This window comes from Drosophila guanche, unplaced genomic scaffold, assembly GCF_900245975.1.
Source record: "Drosophila guanche unplaced genomic scaffold, DGUA_6, whole genome shotgun sequence".
NCBI classification, from domain to species: Eukaryota; Metazoa; Arthropoda; class Insecta; order Diptera; family Drosophilidae; genus Drosophila; species Drosophila guanche.
In genome coordinates, this window is record NW_022995755.1 from 2,481,320 (window position 1) to 2,499,818 (window position 18,499).

At 46.3% G+C, this 18,499-nt stretch overlaps 5 protein-coding genes across 5 annotated transcripts; 3 read left to right on the forward strand and 2 right to left on the reverse strand.

Annotated features, from left to right (window-relative positions):
• The first annotated feature begins 1,139 nt into the window (after positions 1 to 1,139).
• On the forward strand, positions 1,140 to 11,423 carry LOC117589629 (serine/threonine-protein kinase D1). Its single transcript, XM_034281717.1, has 8 exons — positions 1,140 to 1,417; positions 6,137 to 6,689; positions 7,399 to 7,543; positions 7,627 to 7,764; positions 7,832 to 8,019; positions 8,823 to 9,864; positions 9,924 to 10,661; positions 10,727 to 11,423. The coding sequence occupies exons 2-8, from the start codon at positions 6,564 to 6,566 to the stop codon at positions 10,921 to 10,923; spliced, it is 2,574 nt and encodes an 857-aa protein (XP_034137608.1). The 5' UTR covers positions 1,140 to 1,417; positions 6,137 to 6,563; the 3' UTR covers positions 10,924 to 11,423.
• Positions 11,424 to 12,083: 660 nt separating this feature from the next.
• LOC117589895 lies at positions 12,084 to 12,914 on the forward strand. Its single transcript, XM_034282166.1, has 3 exons — positions 12,084 to 12,561; positions 12,618 to 12,772; positions 12,834 to 12,914. Exons 1-3 carry the CDS (start codon positions 12,084 to 12,086, stop codon positions 12,912 to 12,914), a joined length of 714 nt encoding a protein of 237 aa, XP_034138057.1.
• Positions 12,915 to 13,399: 485 nt separating this feature from the next.
• On the forward strand, positions 13,400 to 14,834 carry LOC117589710. Its single transcript, XM_034281874.1, has 3 exons — positions 13,400 to 13,531; positions 13,584 to 14,202; positions 14,271 to 14,834. Exons 1-3 carry the CDS (start codon positions 13,468 to 13,470, stop codon positions 14,746 to 14,748), a joined length of 1,161 nt encoding a protein of 386 aa, XP_034137765.1. The 5' UTR covers positions 13,400 to 13,467; the 3' UTR covers positions 14,749 to 14,834.
• Positions 14,820 to 15,675, reverse strand: LOC117589711 (dynein light chain Tctex-type). Its single transcript, XM_034281875.1, has one exon. It carries the CDS (start codon positions 15,485 to 15,487, stop codon positions 15,152 to 15,154), a length of 336 nt encoding a protein of 111 aa, XP_034137766.1. The 5' UTR covers positions 15,488 to 15,675; the 3' UTR covers positions 14,820 to 15,151.
• Positions 15,676 to 16,072: 397 nt separating this feature from the next.
• Positions 16,073 to 17,610, reverse strand: LOC117589597 (ADP-ribosylation factor 1-like). Its single transcript, XM_034281670.1, has 5 exons — positions 17,458 to 17,610; positions 17,148 to 17,377; positions 16,969 to 17,078; positions 16,786 to 16,905; positions 16,073 to 16,632 (listed from the first exon to the last, which is right to left on the reverse strand). Exons 2-5 carry the CDS (start codon positions 17,293 to 17,295, stop codon positions 16,468 to 16,470), a joined length of 543 nt encoding a protein of 180 aa, XP_034137561.1. The 5' UTR covers positions 17,296 to 17,377; positions 17,458 to 17,610; the 3' UTR covers positions 16,073 to 16,467.
• Positions 17,611 to 18,499: the final 889 nt, after the last annotated feature.

Consider the following 18,499-nt stretch of genomic DNA (forward strand, 5'->3'; position numbering starts at 1 on the left):
TAGTGTAATATGCATTTTACGCGCTTCAATTATCGCGCTGCATGGAACGGGCCGATAGCAGCGCTCCCCAATGATGATGAACGTCAGATGGAGTCGAGCAATTCAGCAAAAATTGTGCACAGTGTAGAGGAAGCTTTCCTTGGAGAGAGCATTGGAGCGAAGCAACAGTCGCAAAGCTCAAGCAAGCGCTTGACTCTCTTCGAGTGGATGTGGCCGCTGCTCTTAATTCTGTTTCTCTTTGGTGATTTTTGATTCAGGCAAATATTTCGCATACGTAAAATAGGGACACAAAATGATAAGTTGATTGATAAGTTAGCTGTAAATTATTTAAATTTAAATATAAATATTAAAAATATTGTTTGAATATTCTGGAGAACTATTATAATAATAATAATAATTATAATTATTATGTCATAAATTCGTATTTATTTATACAGCAATATTTCCATTGCAGTAATCCTACTAGAATATCTTTAATATTGTTTATTTTAAATTCCAAATATTAAGTTAAACTTTCCTTGGGCAAAGCTTACATTTGATCACCTGGTAACCCTGTGAAAGCATACTCTTCTTCTTGGACTATCTGTTCCCACTCTCTTTGGGCTCTCTCTTTTGGTTACAACTTCAAAGCTTTAAACACCTGTGCGAAAGCTTTGGCGGCTCTGATGTAAACAACGCCAAGTGCGAGGCAATAACAAAAAAACAAGAAGGGAAGCACGCAAAGAGAACGAGTAAATAAACAGATGAACAGAATCCGAATTAAAATAAAAACAGATTAGGGAAACGCGTCAAGAGTGTAGCAATCGGAAGGCACTCACAACAACTGCACAACTCAATGCTCTCTCTCCACCTCTCTCTCTCTCTCTCGCTCTGCCAGTCGAGTTTTGTGCGGGAGAGCAGAGTTGCTCCGCGTGGGAGAACAGCCGGGAGCGAGAGCCCGACCCGACCGAGTCTCATTTGGGAGCGGTGGCAAAGCTGAGCTTTGGCATTTTATTTGGATTTTCCTTTTCGGATGCTTTTTCCTTTGCTCTGGCTGTGCTCTGCTGCTGCTCTGCTGCTCTGCTGCCTGCCTCTGGCTTTGCGATTGCGATTGCTGTTGCTGCTGCCTCGGCCACTGCTTTTTCGCCGTTTGTGTTTCAGTTGCGCGGCGGCCGAGGCAAAGTGAAAACGTGCGAAATTTCTACCGTTAACCGAAGCGACAACAGCGACACAACGTGGACGCAGGCGACGACGATGCTGCCACAGCGGGCAACCTGGCAGTAGCCGTAGCACACACTCATCCCCTCCCCACCACTACTCGGACTCGTGCTCGTAAAAAAAAATTACTACACACTCACACACTCGAAAACAAATATTGAAAGTTCTAAAGAAAAGCATTTCGCCTAGCGAAATGGGCCACAGTTGAAGGAAGTTAAAGGTGTGTTGGTTGCTTCTCTCTCTCTCTCGCTATCTCGCTCTTCGTGTCCGTTAACGTATCGTTGTGTTTGTGTGCATATTTATTATTTTAATTAATTGCATGCAATTTTTAAGACATCCATGTATATGCATCAAAAAGTGTTGCACCTAAATATCGAGTGTGAAAATAAACGGGAAGCATAATGAAGAGACAACATACCCCCTGCCCACACTCGGAGTCCGCGCTATTATATCACATTGAGCATAACTGTAATGTTCTGCACTTCTCCTTTGTTCTCCTTGTTCTCCTTCGCTCATTATTATGTCACTTGGAGCATAAGTGGAATGAACTGTTGCCGTTCCTGTTGCCAGCCTGCTCGGCTCGGCTCTCTTCGTGTGGTACCTCTGCGGCAGTTGTAATGATTTTTAGCATCTCCCAAACACTCTTATCACCGATAGGATATATAGCCCCTGTCTGTCTGCTTGTAGCTAGGCCATGCAATGGTATCAAAAGGTTCGTTTTTGTTGCTCAACCCATAAGTGGGATCTTTTCTGGCCCGCTCCAATGCAAATGTTTGCCTGCCCCCGCGCTAGTTAATATTTATTCGCTCCTTCAAGCAAGACCAGCCCCGGACTTAGGCCCACCCCCCTGATAGCCGCTTTACGCCCTCTTTGAGTTATCCTTTAGCCAGAAAGGCAAACAAAAACACGTTCGAGTTGTTCCTTGGCCTTGGTATTTATGGCCAGTGCGTCAGCCTGTCGCACACTTGACATGAGCTCGGCGGGTCCCGTTATCGTTAACCGTTGCCCCCCTATGTATCCACCGCCTTGCTAGCCGGGGGCATAGTATTCCTGACTAGTGGGCCCCCTCCCTGTTGGACCCCACCCACAGTAATGGAATTTGGACTCGTCGTGGCAGCCTCAGCATCAGCCACAGATCAGCCCGGCATCATCATCGCAGCGCGTTCTCGCTCCCAGCGCCCTCAAATTATTATCACCTCACTAATTATCTATCGATGATAATGATGATGATGATGTTGTTGCCATTTCCAGCCAAATCTCTTATCAGGGCACAGCGCGCGACTTTTGCGTCGTCTTTGGCTATTTGCATTTTGTCTCTGAAACGAAAATTCTCATAATATTCCAACAAATAAACATGTGAGTACGAGCAGCAGCGCCAAGCACCTAAAAAGTGGCAGATAACGGGGAGTCCAAATCAAAAACCAAAACCAAACAAGTAGCAGGAAAAGCTAACTTTGCAGCAACTTTTTATTTGGCAGCCGCCATCCCTTGGTGTTACCACAAAAAGGTTGCCCAAAGATTGAAGTTTCAACTGGAATAGAGATGGTAGCGTGAGTACATAGATAGTAGGAGCTAAAATATTTCAATTCCCATTGCCTCGAAATGTATTCTCATCATTAATCTTTGTCTTTTAATTGCATTTGTGGCAAAGTATCTACAAAGTATTTCCATATTCTGCTTTATTTAATTATTGACATCAACATTTTGTATGCCATTTTGTGTGTCTTATGTGGAACAACAATTCAAACACTTGTAGATTATCAATGCTGCCAATAAAAATAGAAAAGATCATTTGCAAAATGCCATGAACATTTCTATACACTTATTCATAATTATTAAATGCCAAAATGCAGAGTCTAAAAATATTTCAAGAACATATTCATATAATTCTAAATATTTCTTGACTTTCTCAATTCACAAACACTTGAAAACAAATTCGGCAATAATTTGAGAATACTTCGGCATGTACGATGAGTGATTATTTCGCTTGTTTTCAAATACAATTGAAAACAACAAACTTTAGATTTAGTTGTAGAAAACTTCCTAATGCTTGGAATTTGCATCCGAAATGGTTCTCTTTCTGATCTATCAAATTACATTATTGAAAAGCAAAATTGAACAATTAAATCACGGTTCACGGCTCACCTTTTGTGCACTGCACACACATGTATACCATATCTAAGAAAATTGTAGAAAATGTGGCCAGTATCTAGGAAATGAAATAACCTTGGGGGTTTGGTCCTTGTGCCCCGACGCTAAAAATCGCTTATCAACGCGAGCACAAAGCGCCACGGCCAAAAGCGGTGCCAGGGCCAGGGCCAGGGCCAGGGCCAGAGGCAGAGCTGGAACCGTAGCCATAGCTCGAGCCCCCACAGTTAGTTTCTCGCACAGCCTTGACAATGACAGAGAAATAAGAAAATGGGCGCTAAATGGGCGCGACGGTGCGAGGCAGGGCTGGCACATGGCTCGTCGGAGCGGCGGGGCAAAGAGTGCAAAAATGCCAATAGCTGTAGAGGGGGAGAGTGGTTTTGGGCGCAATAGAGAGAAAGCCCAAGGGCTGCAGGTGGGGGAGAGATGTGAGAGTGCGGCGGCCGTTACAACAAACAAACAAAGGAAACAAACAAACGATAAGGGGGGAGAGAGCAGAGCACAGAGAGAGAAAGAGAGGAGAAAGCTAGCTGATGGTCGAGGTGGGTGTAGGGAGAGAGGCGAGACCCATGCCGGGTCGAGTGCTTTAGTTCATGACACAAACACACACGAGTCTGAGTCGTACGTTCTCTCTCCCGCATGCCTTCTCTCTCTCTCTCTCTCTGTCTGTCTGTGTCTTTCCCACTGTCTTAGCATACATTCTTCTGTTTGTGTGCGTGTAGTAAAACGGGTTTTTGAGTTTACTTATTCGCTGCCCTGGTCTGGCGCTGCTTTGCTCTGCACTGCTCCCTGCTCCCTGCTCCCACGTCCAAGCCTGGTCGGCCGGGGCATCGTCAACGGCTTTGGCAGTCAGTTGGCCAAGTCAGTTGCTCTTTTGGCTTAACAAACTCAGAACGTGCCGCGGCGACAATGGCAGTGACAAGCGATTGCAGCGCATAGCATCAAATGGAAGCACACAGCAAACAGCAGTAACAGTAAAAACAGAGGCAAGAAGCAGCAGCAAGCAGCACAAGAAAGAAGAGGAACACGAAGCAAGGCTTAGTCAGCCTGGCCAAGTGGCATCCATCGGCTGCAAGACAGTAAAAACAATTCCAACCCAGTCCCCTTTGTCCCCTCCAGTGTGTGTGTGTGCTTAATAAATTATTAACAAAAAATAGCGGAAAATGGAGAATGGAGAGCGGAGAGTGCCATTTGCAGGCAGCTTGTTGCTTGTTGTTATGTAAATGTCAAATGTATCTGTATCTCATGGATACCAAGCAGTCTTAATGCCAATTTGGCTGAATATCTTTAGTGCCTCTGTCTGTGTGTGTGTGTGTGTGTGTGTGTGTGTGTCTATGTCTGTCTTAGCCTTGACTTTAGGCCTCTGCGCTGCGTCATTTTCTGCTCCAATTTGGTTTTTTTCTCGTTTTTAGTGCCAGACACTTGAGGTCTTAAGCGGATGCCTACCCAGCCTCCACTGTTGCTGCTCCACCTTCTCCTTCTACTCCTTCCCTTCCCGCGCTGCCATTGAAATTCAAAACGCACTCCGCTACCAGCTGCGAGGCAACTTTTGACTGATACACCTACTTACTTACAAGAAATAACAAAAAGCAACAACAACAAAAAATAAGAAAACAAAACGATAAATTCAAGTAACGAAGCTTAAGATACCTCGAGTGTGGCAGTGCATCGATTAGGGTACAAAAAATTGGTCATATATGAATGACCCGCGATAAATGTATAACAATTTTCAATGAATTCAGATTAAAGATTGAAGTTCCTAATTCCCTATTGAAATTCGCCAACCCCACAGCATCGCAGCACCTTCTTGACCTTCCTGTCCATCATCTAGACAATTTTGTAATACCCTGTATCACAAGAGACAACCAAATATCAGATGAAGAAGGAACGAAAAAAAAAAAAAACTTTTAGAAAGTTGCTTGGCGGCCGCTGCCGCCGCTCTCTTGAGTCTCTTTCTCGGCTTTCGTTTTGTTGTTCTTCCGCTTATGTTGCCGCCTCCCTTTTGCGTCTTTACATCTCGCATTCCTTTCATGGCCAGGCAGCAGCGCACATATTTTCCATCGTGATTTATAAATTATTTTTTAATGCCTCACACACACAAACAACACACAGACACACATTCCCCCTATGTAAATGGGTCACAAAGGCCACTTGAAAATAATTGGAAAGAACTGAACTCAAAATATCTTTCAGACATTATTTTCCCAGCCCGATCGCGGCGCTGCAGTGATGACTTTTCTCAATCGCCATTAACAACCTGTTTTTTGTAAATATTAATAGCAACGAGTATCTGTAATAATGGCTATTAATATGCCCAATTGAGGGGTACGTAATGGAATCGGCTTGCTGACTCGATTGCCGCATTATTTATCGACCCATTGTCTCTCAGCTACAAAAAAAACACACATTCCCACACTCAAGCTCCATGACCTAACTTACTAACTCTCCCACAAACAAAAATCAGCAGACAGTCGGCTCGTAAAGTATGCGATCACCGCGCTGCGATGCATGACTTTGCTCTGGGAACTGATGGGAAAACTTTAACATGATAAAAGATGCTCAATAAATTCTGAAACTCCTGCCAATAAAATCTTTATGGGAACTTCTTCACAATTGACTTATTGTACATTTAATTATCAGCTCCATTTATTTGTCTGCAAAACTTGTGAAATGCAATTGAAAGTTTCAAATGACTCTTGCAAAGGCAGCGAAAGATTTCCTTTTGGTTTGCCATTTCAGCAATTACACTCTTACTTCTGTCAAAAAAACTTATTCGACAATCTCGTTACAGTTTGCTCTTATGACTGTCGTGGGAGTTCTGCCCTATAGCTGGATCTATAACGCAGAGCCGTGACCAAAGCAAAACAAGCAGAAGCAGTCATTGGAATCATCCAGAAGCAAAGCTGAGAAGGAAGAGCGACGAAAGCGCAATCAGGATAGCGGTGGGCAACTAATACAAAAGTTATTGCGTCCTTGGCATTTGTGACAACAGGAAGAACCTCAAACAGGGAGACCGCACGAAGGTCGAGGAATCAGTGCAGCAGTCGTGAAAGTAGAGTGGGGAAAGGCAGCAGAATCCTTTATTGAGAGCAAGCAGTGCCGCCACCGTGGCCCAACGACACCACAGCAACACCAACGGCAGCAGCAGCAGCGGCGCCAGCCTTGGCGTTGGCAGTGGCGCTGGCGTTGGCGTTGGCTTTGGCAGCGTACCCGTCATCATGGAGGGGCCCGAGGTGACATTTCTATTCCAATTTGGCAGCATACGCGATGCAGTTAGCGTGCCCGTAACCGCACTCACGCTCAAATCACTCAAGGATATGGCCTGTGATTTCATCAACACAAAGGTAAGATGAGAAAAAAAAGGTCTTTGAGGGATCCAGGGATATTCAGCTGTATAGCTGTATAGCCATATAAATATATTTATTTGCCAGCTGTGACGAGCCGGAAAGCGGTCAAGTCAACACAAAGCTCCACATGCCGCAGCTCCTACGAGTCCGATTAACAGTCCGAATCGAGTCTGGACAGAGGCACAGAGCTTAATAAATGTCTATGTGTGCAGAATAATTGCTTTATTTCATTAAGTCCAAGTAACACACAGGCATGACTCGCCTACTTCGCTCGGGACGGGGGTTATTCCATGGCCAATTCAATTAACCAAGCCGCAAACCGGGGACCCATAACGAGACACTGCCAGGCGACAGCGCCAGCTGGGCCACATGAAAGTGGATACAACTTTGCTCAAGGAGTACAACGAAACCATTCGATTTGCCACAGAAATTTATGGCATTTTCTCTGCCCCACAAAAGCTTCAAAGAGAGTTTTTCCATTGCATATTTGTTATTTATCTTTTATCGATAGGGACATATTTGTTGTGCATATGCCACAGCGCTGAGTCTTATCGGACAATCAATTAAGATACGAATACGAATATGATATGATAAGTGGGTGTAGTGCGGGGTGGGGAGCGAACCAGAACATATGCAAAAATCGAGCGTTAAATGAAGCAAAAGTAGACATGGACACGGGCAGTAAAGGTTCGACACTTCATTCCAGATACCGGACAGCGGCCTCACGTATCTGTCGGAGCGGATTCTGTTGTTTGTGCACGACTACAGCACACCCAATGTCCTGCACATTATCAATTCGGCAGCGGAAGTGGTGGACGAGACCCTGGTCGAAATTGTATTGACAGCAAGTCGTAAGTGCCACAAACCCCAACCCTCAATCTTTGTGCTTTGTTTGACTGTCTGTCTGTCTGTCTGCCTGTCTCTTTTTCTATAGCAATCCTGTATCCGACGTCGGAGATGCCAACGCTAAAGCCGCACAGCCTCAATGTGCATTCGTACAAGGGACCGACATTCTGTGATTTCTGCGGTGAAATGCTGTTCGGCCTGGTGCGTCAGGGACTCAAATGCGACGGTATGTCCGGGCGCACATTTATGACAACTCATCTCCTCATTGTACTTTCTCCCTTCCCCGCCCACAGGCTGCGGTCAGAACTATCACAAGCGTTGTGTGGTGAAGATACCAAACAATTGCAACCGCTCGAATGACGCCACATCGAGACGTTCCTTCACCCTGCAGCCGCCACGCAGCCCATCCGGCAGCTCACAGCAGTCGCTGATCTCCTCCGCCGAGGAGTCAACCGGCCGGAATGACTCCAGCAGTTCACTGGTAAAGCGCATGTCGGACCTTATGAATGACATTATTAAGAATTGACAGCACATTCCGCAGCTAGTTTTCCCCCTCAGTGTGTGTTTGCGTGTCTTTGGGTGTTTGGTTAACCATTCTTTCTCTAACCGGGGCAGCCCTACGAGTATTTCAAATTGTATTTACACTCTTTTATTTTTTGTACAACTTTATTCTCTTCATTTTTGAATAAACTTTCATTTTGTGAACACTTAATCGATCCTTTAACGCTTTTAGCAACTCTTTTGAATACTCGTAGGGCGGCTCTGAAGAAGAGAGTGAAAGTTTGAACCGGGGGAATGTTCTGTAACTTGGAAACTAAAACTAAACCGACCCTAAAGCATAACCCCAGCCTGTGTGTGGGTTTTTTCCTTTAGATTCTTCAGACTTTTCCTTCATTCTCTCTTGGAGTTTAAGGAAAAATTTTAAAGTAAATGCCAGATGCCGCAGATTTAGATGTTTTCTCGATAGAGTTTTCCTGCTGAGATTGCAGGTACACTGTCTGAGTACCGGGTATAAAAGTTGTGACGCATAACAAGCGTCTCACACGTCCCTTCTCGTTTTTTTTTGGCATAATTTAACCACAGAATCTGCCATCCCATTCCATTCCATTATTCCGCTCTCCTTTACTGTGGCACAGTCTTACCCCAGGGATCTGCAAGTCCTTGCCATAATTTATCCTATTAGTTGTAGTCAATTATCCGCCCCACCGTAGAGAGTAAAAACGAGGCAAAAACACCACTCCAGAGGCTCAGACAATTTGCTAATTAGATTTCTGCCCGTTCCAGAACATACCCGGACGGCATCAGCGCACCCACTCGTCGGGCAGCCGGAATGGGCTGACGGTGCTGCGCATTCCGCACACCTTCCAGGTGCACACCTATGGCATACCGACGGTGTGCCAGCTGTGCAAGAAGCTGCTGAAGGGGCTGTTCAAGCAGGGGCTGCAGTGCCGCGACTGTCAGTACAATACGCACAAGAAGTGCATGGACAAGGTGCCGCTGGACTGCACGGGGGAGGCGCAGCTCAGCCAGCTGCAGCTGCAGGCGGAGAGCGGGGAGGGGACGCCGCGCAAGGAGCGGGACAACTTCTTCCGCGAGGAGTTCGACGACAGCGACTTCGAGGACTCGCCCAGCCCCCAGCCGGACTATGGGAAGTACGGCAAGGGGGCGATGGGTGGCGGCGGCGTCAATCTGGTGGCAGGCAGACCCAGGGAGCCGCCCAAGGCGCTGACCAATGCCCACAACTCACCGCCGGAGCTGGTCAACGGTGGGATGGCCGACGACGGCAGTGGCAGCTGCAGTGGCAGCGGCAGCGGCAGCGGCAGCGTGGGCGCTGAGACCAAGTCCAGCGATGGGCAGTCGGAGCAGTCGCAGTCGTCATCCTCCTCCTCGCCGAGTGCCAACATCCCGCTGATGCGCATCGTGCAGTCGGTGAAGCATACGAAGAAGCGCGGGGGCCAGGCCCTCAAGGAGGGGTGGCTGGTCCACTTTACCTCCCTGGACAAGGCCGTGAAGCGCTACTACTGGCGCCTCGACTCGAAGACCGTCACGCTGTTCGTCTCGGAGCAGGGCAGCAAGTACCACAAGGAGCTGCCGCTGGCGGAGCTCCTCTCCATTGAGACGCATCGCGATCCGCGGCCCGACTCCAACTACTGCTTCGAGCTGTGCATGCCCAGCCTCAGCTACTATGTCGGCCAGGACCCGCTCGTGGGCGCCAAGGAGGAGCAGGCGGTGCGCCTGCCACCCCCCGACAGCGGCATTGGCAGCGACATTGCCAAGAGCTGGGAGACGAGCATCCGGCAGGCCTTTATGCATGTCAACAATACACGTGAGTAGTGGCAGGACCTCTAGCTACACCCTACTGACTCTTGCCCAATCCTTTAATAGAATGCTGTGAATCGGAGGAGCAGGTGCAGGACATGGGCCAGCTGTATCAGATCTTTCCCGATGAGGTGCTGGGCTCCGGGCAGTTCGGCGTCGTCTATGGCGGCGTGCACAAGAAGACGAAGCGCGAGGTGGCCATCAAGGTGATCGACAAGCTGAGGTTCCCCACCAAGCAGGAGGCGCAGCTGAAGAACGAGGTGGCCATTCTGCAGAACATTTGCCACTGCGGCGTCGTCAATCTGGAGCGCATGTTCGAGACGCCCGAGCGCATCTTTGTCGTCATGGAGAAGCTCAAGGGGGACATGCTCGAGATGATTCTGTCGCATACGCGCGGCCGCCTCAGCGAGCGTGTGACAAAGTTTCTCATCACCCAAATCCTGATTGCCCTCAAGTACCTGCACTCGCAGAACATTGTCCACTGTGACCTCAAGCCGGAGAATGTGCTGCTCTCCTCGGACGCTGAGTTCCCGCAGGTGAAGCTCTGCGACTTTGGGTATGCGCGCATCATTGGCGAGAAGTCCTTCCGCCGCTCGGTGGTGGGCACGCCCGCCTATCTGGCGCCCGAAGTGCTGCGGAACAAGGGCTACAATCGATCGCTGGACATGTGGAGTGTGGGCGTGATCATATATGTGAGTTTGAGCGGCACATTTCCCTTCAACGAGGAGGAGGACATCAATGATCAAATACAGAATGCCGCCTTTATGTATCCACCGAATCCCTGGAAAGAGATCTCTTCCAATGGTGAGTGGAAACTGACTTTGCTGACCGATTTTTGTCATATTTCCTTCCTTTCCCTTTCTTCCCAGCCATTGATCTGATCAACAACCTGCTGCAGGTGAAGCAGCGCAAGCGCTACACCGTGGACAAGAGCCTGCTGCACTACTGGCTGCAGGACAAGCAAACCTACCGAGACCTGCGCACCCTGGAGACGCAGGTGGGCGGCGGACGCTATCTCACCCACGAGGCAGATGACATACGCTGGGACTGTGCGGGTGACATGTGACCTGGTTGCGCGCGTAACCCCAACCCCCTACCGACCACCGAGAGTTATCCAGCGGCAGGCAACTGCGCCGACTGCCATCGTCTGTCCGAGAACTCGCCCAAAGTGGAGGCCATCAGCGGCAAGGCGCTGAAGTGGGTGCGTTTCCATCTCTGTCGCCACATCAAATAGGGAGCACCTCAGCAGCAGCAGCAGCAGTCCACCAAGTTTCAGCGTGCACTTGGAGAAAATTGTGCCCACAATGATGTGCGTTTTTCTCTTTGAGTGCACATTTATTTGTGCCGCACTCTCGATGTTTTCTCTCTCTCTCTCTCTCGCCTAGACTTGTAAGTTTTCCCTCTCGCTGCTGCTTCTATACGAAGAAACTCTCTGTGCTAAATTTTCCTCTAGAATCAAAATTAGTCGATAGCTTTAACTTTGTTAACCACCCTAATGGCAACTCTTATGAATAACACAAGTACATCAAATATACATACAAAATACATGCGCGTATTCATCAATAATAAAAGATAAATCACACAAGAGCCCACAAAGCACACAAATCGAATGGAAGAGAAAAGAGAAGAGAAGAAACTGCTGCTGAATGCAACAGTAAACAGTACAGTATAGACGCCGGCAACGTTGCGACGTTTGCTATGTGCATGGGAACAGATCTCGGGCAGCGCAGTCGTCAGTTCGTGTGCCTTTGCACTGCGAAACAACTTCGTATGGCATATGTAGAATTGCTCCGCTGCCGCAGCGCAGCGGCAGAGAAGCAAGAAACGTTTTTGACTTCGTGTCTGTGTTGTGTGTGCATACAAATGCACTAAGGCACGTGAGTGTCTGCGTGCCATCACCTGCATTTGAGTGCTGTCTCGCGTCTCACTCTCACTCATCTGTGCATTACAATGCACAGTAATTGAAGGTAACTCAAGGGTATATTGATTCTGTAGAGAGTAGCAGATGGAAGAAAGCAATAAAAGATCTACGACAGTTAGAGTATCGTATGAATATCACCATTTATGAGCGTTCGACAAATCTACCCACACTCGGAGTGAATACAAAGCTTCCCCAAGCTCGCTGGCTTGCAACGGCTGACACCCTTTTTGGAGCACAGATGTGACTGTGAGTTTTCCCCGTTCCACGATTGCCAGCAGTAGTTTCAAGACATTCCAAACGAAAAGATGCAACTATTTCCGCTCAATTTCTTCCTTCTATTTGCGCTAAGCCCGAGAGATTGGGTGGAGACAGCTACAAGCAAGGAATCCGATGACTTTACCACGCCCAGTCCCGCCTGGATTGAGTACCAGCGCATTCGCTTCAGTTTAGGTCCAGGAGATCCGAATATTTTAACTAGTGCTCAGATTATGGGCAGCTCCACCCAGTCACCCATTCAGGCAGTGACCCCCAAGGTGGAGACCACATCCCGCCGACACTCGTCGCATTCGACAGAGAACAATTTGGAGGAGGAGACCACAGAAACACCGGCAGACAGCGGGGAAGGAGAGAACGAGAGCGGCGACATTGAGTTGCCCAGCATGCACGGCTTCCTCAAGTTTCTAAAATCCATGCAGAACAGTTGGATCAAGAAGTCAGCACTCAGCATTGAGAAGAAGATCAAACTTCTGCAGAACCTTCGCGACAATCTCATGCGGATGATTGGTGAGTTTTTCATGTTTATCTCCAGCCGACGCTGACTTTCTCCCACTCTGCCACAGAGCAACATTTCGCGGTGCTGTGGCAGCCAACGGAGCGAAGGAGGCGCAGGCGTCGCGGCCTGATGGACGAGGCAGCAATTGACTTCCCACCCGAAACAGCCATCTTGAGCATTAATTTCCTCACATTCGCTGTGTTCCTCATCAAGCTGGTTATGGTAGGTATCTTTCTATATTTTAATGCTTAGTCCGGACCGTGAAGTGTCTTTAATCTTTCAGCAAGTGGTGAAGATTGTTAAGAGCAAGCATTACACATTGTCCGGCTTCAGCTTTAATCGTCAGGTGGTGAAAAATACCTAGAACTAAAGAAGGCTATTTAGAATTAAATCAATTAAACTCTTTTCTGAAAATGTTTGAAGTCCTATTTTGAAATAAACGGTCCTAGTTAAACAGCCTGGCAGCACTACCGTCAGTGGTAAGCAGTGCTGCTAGATCACTGAAAATAGATGCGCTGTCGATAGGTTTCGATAACAATCAGGTTTTATTCATTTCAAATGTCCCTCCTGAAATGTATGTCTTTTCCGTATTGAATTTTCTATCTCTCTTGAGAGATTATCCTTATTTTGTAAGCAATCCAATAAAAAAAGGCATGAAAAGTTTCCAATCTGGTTAATAATTGTTTCATAAATCTGATAAAAATATAGTTTTAGTGCTGAGGTTCCCAACTAGCTAGTAATATTAAATAGAACATCAAAACAGACAAAAATGATTTAAGATTTACGGTATATTATGAAAATGAGAAGGTATATTTCGGTATATTTCTGAGGGCCGTGCGGTATTTTATCGATAAATCCGCGGTCACACGTGCAGCGGTTTATTTACCTGCAGATTTTTGAAACAAAATAACATTAAAATGGACGATAACACCGTAGTTGAGACTGTTTGTAGCCACCAACACGATGAGCAGCCCATACTGCGTAAGTCACAATCTCTCCAGAACTCTGAGCAATGTAACAACGCCCGTGGCAGTTAAATTTCAGAATGGCTCTTTGGGCGGCATAGCGGACTTCACTCTCGTGGAGAGCAAAAAGAATAAGCGGAAGCATGCTGCAGTCGTGGCCGGCGAAGAGTTGTATACTGGCGAACTGGAGGATAGCCAGCAGTTTGACACGTACATCTGCTTGCGCAACAAAAGCACCAACAAGGTGCAAGTCATTCCCGTGCAGCAGGCGCTGCTGTCCAACAACGTCTACCGGGAGCTGGCCAAGAAGGAGAAGGAAAAGGTGCTGCCAATACTGACCAAGGAGCATGCGGCCAAGAAGCTGCTGAAGGAGTTTGGCGGCCGCAAGGCCTCGCGACTCGTGGACAATCGCGAAAAGATGATGGTCAATGTGGAGGTGGTGCGCCAGGACCTAGACGAAACTGTGCAGGGCGGCGCACAGAACGAGGATGGAGAGGACGACGACACACTGGCGGACGTGAACACCAGCAACAAGGAGTACTTAGCCAGCATAGTGCCCAAGTTTGACCAAACAGCGACAAAGATCAGTGAGGTCTTCGACGTGGAGGATGTGGTGCCGGCCAACCTGCTGCAGAGGCTCGATGAGGAGGCCAAGGTGGTGTACGCCACGCCGCTGGACCAGCTGCCGTAAGTACAGTACTCCCATTTAGACTTGTAATAATGTCTCGGAGTAACCCAACTTCTTTCCGCCGCAGCATTGAGTCGGAGTATCTGCGCGGTTGCCTGAAGGCAATTCAGGACAAAGAGATAACCTCAAAGCAGGACTTTCTGAACATTAAGCTGATCATCTACATGGACGCACTGCAGTCGCTGATAGCACTGCGCTCCCGCCAAATGAAGCGCGTGGAGCTGTCGCGCATCACGGAGAAGATCGAGAATGACATACGGCACCGCTTCGAGGATCCCAATGTGGCCAAGAGCTGCACGCGCACCAACTACAGCACGGAGAAGGCGCTCACCCACTTCATTGTGCTGGCCCTGCTCATCAGCGACAAGCACGAGGTCGATGTGAATGTGCTCTCCCGCACGCTGCGCACCACCAAGGAGCGCATCAAGTCCTACGCCCACATAGTCAATGCCCGGCCCAAGGCCCGCTCGGATGTGCTCACTCTGCGCCTGCCCAGCACCGTGCCGGCCCTGGCAAAAGCCCGAAGCTTTCAACGCAGGAAGTAGGCGGACACCCTGTTCGGCATCGATTAAACAACTTCTAGGTGGCCGAACCGCTCAAGGTCGTCACAATAAAGTTTATTTTTACATTACTTTATTTATTGATTTAAATTGAAGAATATCTAGAGGCGCGTACACCTCCAACACGTTCAGGATGGCGTGCGCCAAAATCGAGTAAACATAATGCTGATAAGTGTGTCCTCTCCATTTGAAATATTCATTGCCGAGGCCGAGGCCGAGTCCGAGTCCTGGTCCGGGCTGCGTTCGTGTTTCTGTCCTTGTTTCTCTGTCTGTTCTGGAAATATTATTTACGTCGGCAATCTTGTTAATCCCTCCCCCTTATTAGTTAGTTGTTTGTGTGTTGCTTCTATGTTGCTTCTTGGTTGGCATTCGCATCCGCGAATCGCGTCTAAACGGCCAGGCCAAAGACGGACACAATGCAGTACATGGTCTTGTTCTCCCAGCGCACGGTGCAGCTGCCGTCTGTGTCGTTGTTCCAGTAGCAGGAACTGGCTGTGTGCAGTCCGGCTCCGTTCTTCTGCATAATCATGGCCGTGACAATGTACTTGTAGGGCTTCTGCTCCTTGGTGAGCACCGTCAGGCAGTTTTCCACCACCTGGCCGGTCCAGTTGTTCACCTTGTCGTGCTGGTAAGCATTGCCCCCGATGGTCGTCTCGATGGCCTCCTTAATCGTCTTGCTCACATCATCCACAATGAACTGGCTTTCTTCGCGTGAGTCATCCATCTTTGTTTCGGCTTGCAACTGGTCCAATCAGTCGAATTTTATATTTAAATTTTTGTAAAATTTATCTAGCTTGTTTGTTTCACTCGTTGTGCGCGCGCTTTTGTTTCGTAGTCGACGCTTTCATTGGAAAATGAAATTTGCTTCAAGAATTTTTTTGTTGTGTCTGAAAGGGATGTCGAAGTTACTTTGTTGTTAGATTTCGGTGTTTGCCAAATACGGTTACACTAGGAGCATATCGATATATATTTGAGGATTTTATCTAAGATTGTATTTGTTTTGGCGAAAATATAAATAAGGTATTTTACGTGCCATTGACAGAATGGTAACTATTTTTGTATAATCTTGTCAGTTTACTGATTTCCTCAGTAATTATAAGATGATAATGCTGTTATCGATACTATCGATATTTTTACCTACAACAGCCAAGATCCTGAAATTTCCTTAAATTCAATAAAAACTATAATTTAATTACATTTAAGCCTAAATAAGGAAATGTGAGGCATACAACTACTTGTAGACCAACAGCTTACAGCATAATAGCCCAAAAATGCCCACCGATATTGCTTCGATTAGAAAATAACCAAATTAAGTAAATAAGGTAACTTTATTCGTACGTACAAATGTTCATATGTATGTATGTATGTATGTATGTGTCGTCTTCTTGCATAGATTTGGAGGGTCTTTTTCTAAACAGTTACAAACACCGTTAGCATGGCCACATCTGTCTCCCTGGCTGATCGAATTAACTTTCATACAGTGATCACTCTCTATCTAGAATCTAGAGGCAGCTGATTGTGCCACTTTAGTTCGATTTCACATTCTTCTTTTGTAAACAGAATGGAAGTGCAGAGCCTTTTAAATAATACAAAGGCCCCCGCTGTTGCTGTTGCTGCTGTTGGTGTGGTTTTCCGCTCTTCCTGCTTCCGCTTTGCTTGTGTATTTATCAGGTGGTTATCATTGTGGTTATAGATTATGTTTAACTATCGACTAGCGTTCTTCATCTGAGTAGCCAACCAGTCGAGTCCCTCGTAGAGTCCATCGCCGTTGGAAGCACACGTCGCCTGAATGTACCAGTCGTGATTTCTAAGCGTGTGCAAACCGAGCCTGTTGCCAATTTCGGTCGCATTCATTGCATTTGGTATATCCTAGAAAGATTTAAGAACAAAAGAGAATTATTCGACGATTATCGAAAATGGAAATCAATTGTTACATCAGTGCCGCCTTGAATAATCGCAGTATGAATCATAACAAAAAGTCATTGACATCATCTAGGTGTGGGCTCTGATGCACAAGCTTACCTGTTTGTTGGCAAATATAAGCAAGACTCGCAGATCGTGTGCCTCTAGGATGTGCATCAATTCCTCTCTCGCCTCATCGATACGATCTCGGTCATTGCTGTCCACAACGAAGATCAGACCCTTTGATTTGAAGAGAATTAATCAACACTTAAGTTATCCGTTATCCGAGACGCCGGTACTTACTTGTGTATTCACGAAGTAATGCTTCCACAATGTACGAATTTTGACTTGACCGCCCACATCCCACACTGTAAAGTTAATATTCTTGTACTCAACAGTCTCCACATTGAAACCTACAAAGAGTGCATAGAAAACAGATTGAGTAACGAGAATATTTAAGCTTGGCAGCTAATTTTACTTACCAATTGTGGGTATTGTTGAAATAATTTCACCCAACTTGAGTTTGTACAGAATTGTGGTTTTACCAGCGTTATCCAAACCGACCATCAATATTCTTACTTCTGCTTTGGCAAAGAGACCATTAAACAGATTGGCGAATATATTACCCATAGTTGCTTGCTTGATGGTCTTCTTGCTTGGCTTTTGATTTATTACAAGTTCAAATCCGAGCTGGCACCCCGACTAGAATTATCTGTAAGTAATTAATTATAATAAATTAATTGATATTGCTTGAAGGACTCTACTTATCGGTGCTGCCCCGGTAGCTCTTACTTGCGACTGGATTTGAATGTTCGACAACAGCAACTGCATCGAATTTGTTTACTGTCTTTTGTTTTGGTCGAATCGTTCGCCACAAGCTGACGTGTTGATAACTGAGTCATAACAATTCGCTTATGAAATTGAGTTCCCGTGTCATTTAATTGGACAAATCGCTTACCAGTGCCCTGCGCATCTGCGGTTAGTCGTTGGATCGCAGCTAACATACAAATTGTTTAACGATTTCCTGCGAATATCATCCCTGCTGTGCTAGTTTGCAGGCCCGAAGAATTACCAATATCGATATCTTTCGCTCGTTGAATTTTTAAAGCATATTAATGTAGCTGTAAAACTTCCCTATAATTTTACATAGTTTGATATAAACTCTCCAGAAATATTATTTCTTAAAGCGATTTGAGTTGGTCCCCCCAAAGTTTATTTGCAATTTACACCCACAGTCCCGTAGAAATAACTTGGCACACGCCAGACATTAGGGCATTTCCAACTTGAGGTGTGACGTGATATTGAGAAATGGAAACATCAGCTGCGAAATTGCTGAGAAATATAAAAAGGTTTCATACAAATGTTTCCCACTAATTTATTCAATTTTTCCTTTTTTTTCGCCAGAAGTATCTTGAGTGACTTTAAAAATTTCATGCTCTGGCCTTTTCATGGCCTGAAATTATTTTATTATAAATGATCTTTCTTACTGCAGATCATAATAATGTCCATTTTAATAAATTTCTAAAATAATATTGGTACAGAATTATATTTAATTTTAGTTAGAGTGGAGCTTTCCGTGGCAAATGCCGCAATAAATGAATAATATGTGTCCTCCTAATCACCCTTCAGCGTCTGAATGTACTTTCCATTTTGCCATTTGTGGGCAGAATTTTATTGCAGTAGCAACACAATCTCCCGAATACTCACGAACCATTAAAATTTGTTTCATAATCAGTTTGTAAACATCTTCAGAAAGAACCGGCGAATTTTTATCAATATCATAATATATTTGAATCGAATGATACACAAGAGAAAAAAATGAAAGGTAGACAGA

Bases quoted from the DNA above. Each gene is read 5' to 3' on its own strand.
- LOC117589629 (XM_034281717.1), top strand. From the start codon at position 6,564: ATGGAGGGGCCCGAGGTGACATTTCTATTCCAATTTGGCAGCATACGC. The intron at 6,690-7,398 runs GTAAGATGAGAA...ACTTCATTCCAG, and splicing joins GTGATTTCATCAACACAAAG to ATACCGGACAGCGGCCTCAC. The intron at 7,765-7,831 runs GTATGTCCGGGC...CCCCGCCCACAG, and splicing joins TCAGGGACTCAAATGCGACG to GCTGCGGTCAGAACTATCAC.
- LOC117589711 (XM_034281875.1), bottom strand. From the start codon at position 15,487: ATGGATGACTCACGCGAAGAAAGCCAGTTCATTGTGGATGATGTGAGC.
- LOC117589895 (XM_034282166.1), top strand. From the start codon at position 12,084: ATGCAACTATTTCCGCTCAATTTCTTCCTTCTATTTGCGCTAAGCCCG. The intron at 12,562-12,617 runs GTGAGTTTTTCA...ACTCTGCCACAG, and splicing joins CAATCTCATGCGGATGATTG to AGCAACATTTCGCGGTGCTG. The intron at 12,773-12,833 runs GTAGGTATCTTT...TTAATCTTTCAG, and splicing joins TCCTCATCAAGCTGGTTATG to CAAGTGGTGAAGATTGTTAA.
- LOC117589710 (XM_034281874.1), top strand. From the start codon at position 13,468: ATGGACGATAACACCGTAGTTGAGACTGTTTGTAGCCACCAACACGAT. The intron at 13,532-13,583 runs GTAAGTCACAAT...CGCCCGTGGCAG, and splicing joins CGATGAGCAGCCCATACTGC to TTAAATTTCAGAATGGCTCT. The intron at 14,203-14,270 runs GTAAGTACAGTA...TTTCCGCCGCAG, and splicing joins ACGCCGCTGGACCAGCTGCC to CATTGAGTCGGAGTATCTGC.
- LOC117589597 (XM_034281670.1), bottom strand. From the start codon at position 17,295: ATGGGTAATATATTCGCCAATCTGTTTAATGGTCTCTTTGCCAAAGCA. The intron at 17,079-17,147 runs GTAAGTAAAATT...CACTCTTTGTAG, and splicing joins TTCAACAATACCCACAATTG to GTTTCAATGTGGAGACTGTT. The intron at 16,906-16,968 runs GTAAGTACCGGC...TTCAAATCAAAG, and splicing joins ATTACTTCGTGAATACACAA to GGTCTGATCTTCGTTGTGGA.